The sequence below is a fragment of the Diorhabda carinulata genome, chromosome 1, assembly GCF_026250575.1.
Source record: "Diorhabda carinulata isolate Delta chromosome 1, icDioCari1.1, whole genome shotgun sequence".
NCBI lineage: Eukaryota > Metazoa > Arthropoda > Insecta > Coleoptera > Chrysomelidae > Diorhabda > Diorhabda carinulata.
In genome coordinates this window covers 8,433,710-8,441,855 of record NC_079460.1, presented here as the reverse complement: position 1 = coordinate 8,441,855, position 8,146 = coordinate 8,433,710, and the positions used below count along the sequence as shown (strand labels likewise).

Sequence of the window (8,146 nt, the reverse complement as noted above, 5' to 3'; positions counted from 1 at the left end):
GAATATAACTACGTGCTCCCATCTATTGTCGGATTTCTACATTATGTGAACATTTATAAGATATTTAATTACCTGAACAGTTTTTAAATTAATTTTAAATAAAAGTTTCTACTCACCTCAATATTCTAAGTATGTATATAAATCCAAGTTATTTAATAATTTAACGAATAATAAATAGTAAGACGTAGAAATCTAATTTATCTGAAAACTAGTTTTAATGTATCTAACACAGATGACTCTGGTAGATATTTATATATTTTAAAATTAAAAACTGGCATCAGAGATACGAAGATTATAGATTTTTGTTTTCAACATAATATAAAATAATGTATATTTATTCTCTCCCTATCTGCTTTTTTAATAAAAATTATCGATTTTCGCAGGGCTAATGTTTCCAAAAGTTCTTAAAATCTTCGTAGGCTGCTTAATTGATTCTGAATTGATTATTATACTGGTGACCATAATATGGAGCAGTCTATATCGGTTGTTGGTGGGTAGAAGTAAGGAGAACAACCTCTGTTATATGAAAAAGTGCCCATCGAAATGTTTTCAATAAGGGCAACGCCATATTTTCATCAGGGTAAATTTTAAAGGAAGCGCCAAATAATATTTATGCTATGGACAACTTTTTGTATACCGCAATTTTTTGAAATTTCCAATATTGTACTATAATATTAAATTTTTTAAGTCGGTATACTTCAATTCATCTACAATTGCTACATTCATACCAAACCTCTTTTTTACACCAGCACCATTTTGGAAGGCTTTTGAGCGTATCACTTTTTGAACATTTCTCCCATATGAAATATTTATCCTCCATAATCGGTAGAAATAAAACTATAAATTACTAGATTCTTCTAAGTACTTCAGTTCATACAAATGTGGTGGTACTGAGTAAAGAAATTAAATGAAGGACGAAGATACAGGAAAATCAAAAACTAAATATATGGATAAAACGAAAGATGAAATGAAGAACTGAATAAAATAGTATGTTAATTATAAATAATGTACAAATATTCAAACCAGTAATAAATCGACATTAAACTGAAACACGGGCAATTTAGTTTTATAATATACTGGTAAATTCCTATTTACCCTTATTTCTGATCGAAACCAATATAATAGAAATTATACAGGATGTTATTAATGTATAAAGTTATTTTATATTCCACTGCTATTAGCATATAAAACTTTTCAAACGATTACGGCTTAACATGCACAAGAAATTGTTAGACGGTCTATAAATCTATTTGTGGTTTTGTTCAATGTAGTTCTGTATCATGTGTAAATCGAGATCTTCTATACAATAAAATCTCAATAAAATTCAGTTAATTGAATTGCGTATTCTTGTTTTTGTTTATTGGCTTTGGAAGCCATCAATCAGTTAAATTCTTTTTTTGTGGCTGTTGAGGTAACACATCAACTAAGAACCTCCCTTTAACATGATTTCCAATTGAAGTTAGTGATATTTTATTTGTTATTGTTACTCATTTGCTACTTATTTTTCACCTTTTACGTTTGAGTATATATACAATTATTCAAAAGCTATTTTGTCGGACAAATTTTTTTCGGATTTCTAGTCATATTACCTACCGAATGCAAAAGCAGCAGTTTCGGAAAAAGTCATAGATAAAAAGTTTGTTGGGCTCACCGAAAGGGAGCTATATATGTGTAAAGTTTCAAGTATTATTAATCATTAAGTAGGAAGGTTTTTCTATTGTGAACTATAATTATTGGTGAAAGTGAAACTAATTTTCATACGACGGAAAGCATTTTTGAAGAGAGATATTTCAATCGCCCTATTTCGAGAGAGATTTTAGATAAGTTTCAACAAACAGGTAGTGGACATGATGCCAAACGATAGGGTCGACCAAATATAGGTATTGATAAACCAATTGATATAGTTGCAGAAATTGTACTAAGCCCTTCTTTTTTCACACTACAAGTAAGATCTACCTGTGTCAGTCATAGCAGAGTACCCAGGGTGTTGACCAAAACCAAATTTCACCCATACAAATTAAAAATAGTGCATCAATTTTCAGGTGACGACCCCGACTGGATTCTGTAATTCTGTGAAAATAATATGTCCACTACAATTCTCCAACAGACAATTTGTTTTAGTTTCGAAAGTAACTTTCTCCTTATTAGAAATGTTAATAATCAAAAACCACATAGTCGTGTCTCTTTTTTTGAATTTTAATTTAATCGGTGAAGTATATCTCGAGATGTTGGAAAATACAATTGAAACGTCAATTTTTCAAATTCTGGAAGATGGTGCATACTATTACTTTGCGGTAAGACATTATCTAGATGAGGAATATCCCTTTAGATGGATTGGACGACGCGGTTCAATAGATTCAGTCACTGTACCTAACACCTTAAGACTTTTTTGTTTTTGGTTTTAGTTGCTTGGTGACCGATGCCTATTACTTCACCTGTTGCCACTAGTAGAAAAGCTTACAATAGTACATTTTCGCGCTACAAATTTCATCAGTCTAAGTATCTCCGTTCAAAAGAAAATAGGGGACTTAGAAGCACTGTATATTCTCCACGTGTATAACAAATTTCTTTAAATTCAGTTTTGTTAAGCTTGAAAAAATTGTATCTTTTGTCATTTAATAATGTTCTTTGAAAAAACCTAATTTCATATTTTCAAATTCTCTACAGAGAGGATGAGTCTATTACCTAGGAAAGAATCTAGTAAAACTCCAATTGAATATTTTATCTCTTACTTTAATAGAAACATGTGACTCAGTCTTCATTAACACAGAAGGAAAATTAAAATGAGAAAAGTCAAAGCTCTATACAATGAGGTATATTGACTTACAGATAATTATTTACATTTACGTACAATAAATAAGAGAATAAATAAAAAAAAGAGAAAGAAGCGCGAGTCAGTCAGATTCTATATTGGGATGATTGATGTGTTTAGCATCGGAGACAGCCATAGATATGTCAGGAAGTGCAGTGGAGTCGTCCCATTCCCCGTGAGTATATCCATCTAATGCGTAGTCCTCATCATTAGTGGTATCTTCAGACGGTGTGGTAGTTGGTGTGGTGGTAGGAGTAGTAGTAGTAGGTGTGGTAGTAGGTGTCATAGTTGTGGTGGTTGTCTCAGTATCGATTCTTTTTCTAACGCCTTTTTTCATCTTCTTTTTCCTTTTCGGATCACTCACTAAAGGTTTGTCACTATTTAACTTATTTTGTTTCTTTTTATTGTTCACATTTCTTTGGCACAGTTCACTGTCTTTATCATCGTCACACTTATGAATATTTCGATTTTGCGCCTTATGTTTCGAAACATTTAGTCTTTTTTGACAAAATTCGGGGTCGTTTTCGTCATTCGAACATTTTCGTTTCTTCTTACGTTTCCTTTTTTTCGGACAACGCTGGTGAGAAGGATGTATTTTTTGGTTTGTATGTGTTATGGGGGGACACACATGGCCGTGGTGCCTCATTGGATGCAGTTCTGGGGCTACATTTCTTGTGAGTACTAGAGTATATGATGATAGTTTTCCCAGCGGTTTTCGAGCTCGTAGGACCACCTTCCTGGATTGACCCCGTTGGTTCAGGGCCAGATAAAAAGTCCTCTTTTCATTTGAGTATTTACTGGAAGAGTATGTATTGTAGTTAGATTGTTCGATGGTCTCATTGAAAACGCATTCGTCTCCAAACTCTCTCTGAAACAAATAAATAGAATAGGTTAGTTTCAAAAAACTTTCAAACATAATTTGTAAAATATTCTAAAAGCAGTAAACTTGAAGAAAGGCCTCTAGGTAATAGTAAATTGTGAGAATACTTAGACACCTATATTCTGACCCATCAAACCTTTTAAAAAAATTGAACATTTAGAGTATTTTTGAGAAGATGCAAAGAAAATAGGTCAATGCAAAAGAGAATTTATAGGATATTTATTGGAAAATGCGCCTATTTGCTAAAAGTCCTGGAATAAAGTAATTTTTTATTCCTTCAAACCGCCCACGTATATTTCTTTTCTTCCAAGTTTTATTAATAACGAATTAATTTATGTAACTCTGAACATATTGTTGACCCTCTCTCTTGTAGGTCACCAGCCAAGTCTCTTAGATATAGTTACTCATATCCCTTAAAAATATGGCTGAACGATTGTTAGGGTTAGAGGACTCTATCGGATATATTACCGCCTAAAGTATTCAGTGCCAATTCAGTAACAATAACTTTAATTTTCAAAGCCGAATTGCATTGAAATTAGCTGTAACTCATTCGATTAAAAATGTTCCAAGTCCGTATTGTTATTTAACTTTCTGAGGATACGTATCCTGTAGTTTTAAATATGTAGGCGTTTAAGGAGGTACATACTCGTATTTTCTTGGTTAATTTAAAAGGTGTCACGTCACTATTATGACATGGTATGTACGTGTAAAATAAACTTTTATTAGGTACCGACTGAGAAGGGGTCCGGTATCTCAAATTGGTTGCCCTTATAAGGTATAAAATACCTCCTCAAGTATTTTGACGTAGGTACATTGTCTCCTTACATACAGCGGGACCGACTTACTATTGGGAATGATTTCGTTTTATGTGGTACACATAATTTGAAAGTTTTGTCTATACCTAATAAAAAATTTTATATATGATGCTGTTTTTTAAATCACCACTTTTGGAATAAGGAATCATATTACTAAATTAAAATTATGCGTTTTCTCTACTACTACTATTCAAACTAGTAGTAATTGGCGCTTCATTTTATTAATAGGTATGATATCGTTTCTGTAAAACTCATAGATTAGATAAAAAGTGTTATTATTCTAATGTAAACATTGAGCACAATAAGCTGTTACGATGAGAGGTTGGCTTATAAAACACTTCTTCCAAATGATGTATTATTCACTCCTAGATATGCGAAAAGTGTTGATAGTAACTCATGAGATTATGCATATTTCTAGAAACAAATTAAATGACTTTTGTACCGCCATTTGGAAGAATCTTTATAGCTTTTTGCATATTTTTTATAGCTTCTGATGTATGTATTATCATTTCGAAGAATTATACTGTCAAAACTTGGAAAGTATGAGGCCTTTCTTCTGGTCAAAATTTGTATTTGAATTTGGATGCTGATCATTGGAATCACATATTGATTGGTTAATGGTTTAATTGATTCAAATTGTGAGATAATGTTAATGTCAAAGGAGAACTCGTTTTGCCTTTGATTCTTGCCGTTAACTATTAAGGAGGAATTTCTCGATCTGTTGGTGATATTCATATTGAACACACGTTACAGTTAGACCAACACTTACAATTACACTGTCTGTCGTACGTTTTGATAACCAAGTTATCGTCTTCAGAGAGAGTTTACCTTATGGGATGCGCGTCAGATAGTGTAATTGTGATTGTTGGTGTTGTGGTATTGTATAAAGTGGGTTCAGTATTGTTACCTATAGTAAATATAATTGATCAACTAAATGCAAATTTCCGAATATAATGACAATAACCAATTACCAATTCACTAAGTTCACTTTCGGTTTCCACGTAGTAATCAAAACGTGTCGCAGATATTGAAAAATATAATGTTGGTGTAATGACGCGAAGTGTGCTCGGTTAAATTCTATTCTACAATTTTTTTGGAGTAGTTTTCTCCAAATGATTGTCGAATTCTTTCCGAAAAATGAGTTTATTTAATGAAACTCAAGTATGCATCGTCGATATCCTATTATGACGCGGTTAATGAAACAGAAAATATGTGAAACTCTTTTATAGCTTTTAGAATATATTTGCCCAACTTATAATTAATTTATTATAAAATTTTCAAAGAATTGTTGCATTTCCGTGGTACTCTGATGCTTAAACAATCGTTTACAGTTTCGTGACAGGTAGACATGAACGACGAGTTTAAGTCATTGTTTTCATTTCAAAAAAATTTCGATACCCCTTTAAACGGGGTTTTAAATGAACAATTCCTGATAACTAAAGGAATGTACGTTTGTATATGAAATTAATTTCAGGTCGCCCTGTATATTTAAAGACAACTGTTTTTATTTTTTGTAAATCGGCGTGGAGATAGCCTTTTAGAAACGTAAGTAGATGTAATTGTCCATATTACTACTAGCATTAGATATTCATATTCATGCTGAATTGAAACATCGGGTTCTCATTTATGGCGTTATGTTATTCTTATCTGGGAATCTGCAATAGCACTAAAAATAAAACTTGTCAAAGAAAATCACTATCCCGCTGTCTGTAAATTACAAGGAGGAATGTATAATGGGGGTTGAATCTTTGATCTTATCTATATGTATGTATGTATATAGATATGTTCTCTTTGTGCGACATGGTATAACTTTATCCACTATAGGAGGCGATACTGATATCTATCACAAATCTCATTCTACAACAGATTGTGTACAAAAAGATAGTTGAGTGTGGTAACTTTATTTATTAGAATTCAAATCGACTGTGAAGAAGATAATTCTTTCTCACTTACTCTTTAAATGTTATAGTTAATTATTTGTTAATAGGTAGTTTAGTAGAATGAAGATTGGAAAAAAATTAATCAAGTTAACTGAGCAAAATAGAATAGTTCTTTTGGATTCTCTCTTTTATTGGAAACAAAAGTATTGAAGAGAAATAAGAAATAATATTCTCTTATTACATCACCTACCAATAAGTTGTTGTTAATTTTTATTTAGTATGAAAATTAATAAAGACTGACCCAAATGAAGAGGAAGGAGAAAGCGGTAAGGACATTAAATGTATTAACAACGATGATAATCAACTAATTGTAAGTAATTTTTCGATATTTAATTTATTTATTTACTAGTTGTTGCTCGTGGCTTGCTCGTATAATCTAGTATAATCCTCAGAGACAATATTAAAAAAATTACTGGAGTACAGGTAATCTTAGTTTATGTATAGTTTAGAAAAATAATATGTATCTAATAATTATTCTTAAATATTTCACTCCTTTTAATGAGTAGTGTCGAAAAATTATAAAGTATATTACATATTTTTTCGCAATAATAAATTAATAAATTTTTTGAAATCGCTACTAACAAAAGTCACGAAGTTTTATATAAATTTCTATACCCTGTTTTGCACGGTTTGGTTAACTTTTCCACAAATATTTCTTAATGCGTACTTACATTTGTAACGACACATTGGAGCAGTAAATGTTGCTAAATTATTTGGAGAAGAATAGTACTGACCGCGGGAACAGATTTTACTAAGATGTTGATGTTCTTCATACCCGTAAGTTATACAGGCCTGACTATAAAATAAAATTCGATAGTATCAATCTTGAGCCCATTTACTACATTGGGTTATAAATTGAAATTGATGAAGTTTTCATAAACAACTTTATCTATTTTCTCCACAAAGGGGGTAGAATTATAAAAATACTAATAAATGTGTTTATTATTTTTCAATTTCTAGCCTAGACATAAAAATGTAAGTATCTACCCTCCGATGGTTGAATTTTTAAAAGAGCTGAAATACTTATTATTTTGTGATCTTAAACCTAAAATTCTAAGATCTTAATTTAAAAACTGACGGATTTCCTAGTGTAAAAGGAACCCACAATTTTCATGATTGTATCTTTATTATTTTAGTCGGTGTGACGACAAATCAGTCAGTTAGTTAGTTAGGATATGTTCTTTTATATATTTAGAAAAAAAATATATTTTAAATATTACGTTTTTTTGTGCAGTTTGAATAACATTAAAATCTCATGAATGAAAACTACACGACTTTTTTTGTTATAGCTAATATCTCGATTCTTTTGATATAGATTGTATTACATTGATAATAACTTTGGAGGCAAAGAACTTTATAAACTCCTTTAGATAAATTTGGGAAATCATCTAGCCAGGATAGTGTTGTGAATTTTCGAATTCAGCTGCAGAATTTTCCAGTTCAAATTTCATTTTGTTCTTATAAATTCTTTGTTGTCAGACAGTTGTTGGTTTAAATTTATTTTGTGGTGCATAAACTATCAACGGCATCGGTATAATTTCTTGCATTTCATCCAGTTCGTTAAACAAACTGAAGAAATAATTAATAATCAAATATTTCAATATTTCATGTAATACCTACCATAAATTAACAAAATCATTAGTTTGTAGCCAGATACCTCTGATATTACTAATATTTAATTCAATTTGCATACAAATCA

The 8,146-nt window shown here is 31.0% G+C and overlaps 1 protein-coding gene across 1 annotated transcript in view; it reads right to left on the bottom strand.

Moving 5' to 3' along the window:
* Positions 1–2,712: 2,712 nt before the first annotated feature.
* LOC130897629 (uncharacterized) overlaps positions 2,713–8,146 on the bottom strand; it is a 193,490-nt gene continuing 188,056 nt past the window's right edge. Inside the window, exon 3 of the mRNA XM_057806581.1 lies at positions 2,713–3,680. Within this exon, the coding sequence (XP_057662564.1) occupies positions 2,895–3,680 (786 nt within the window). The 3' untranslated portion in view covers positions 2,713–2,894. The remainder of the gene's footprint in view (positions 3,681–8,146) is intronic.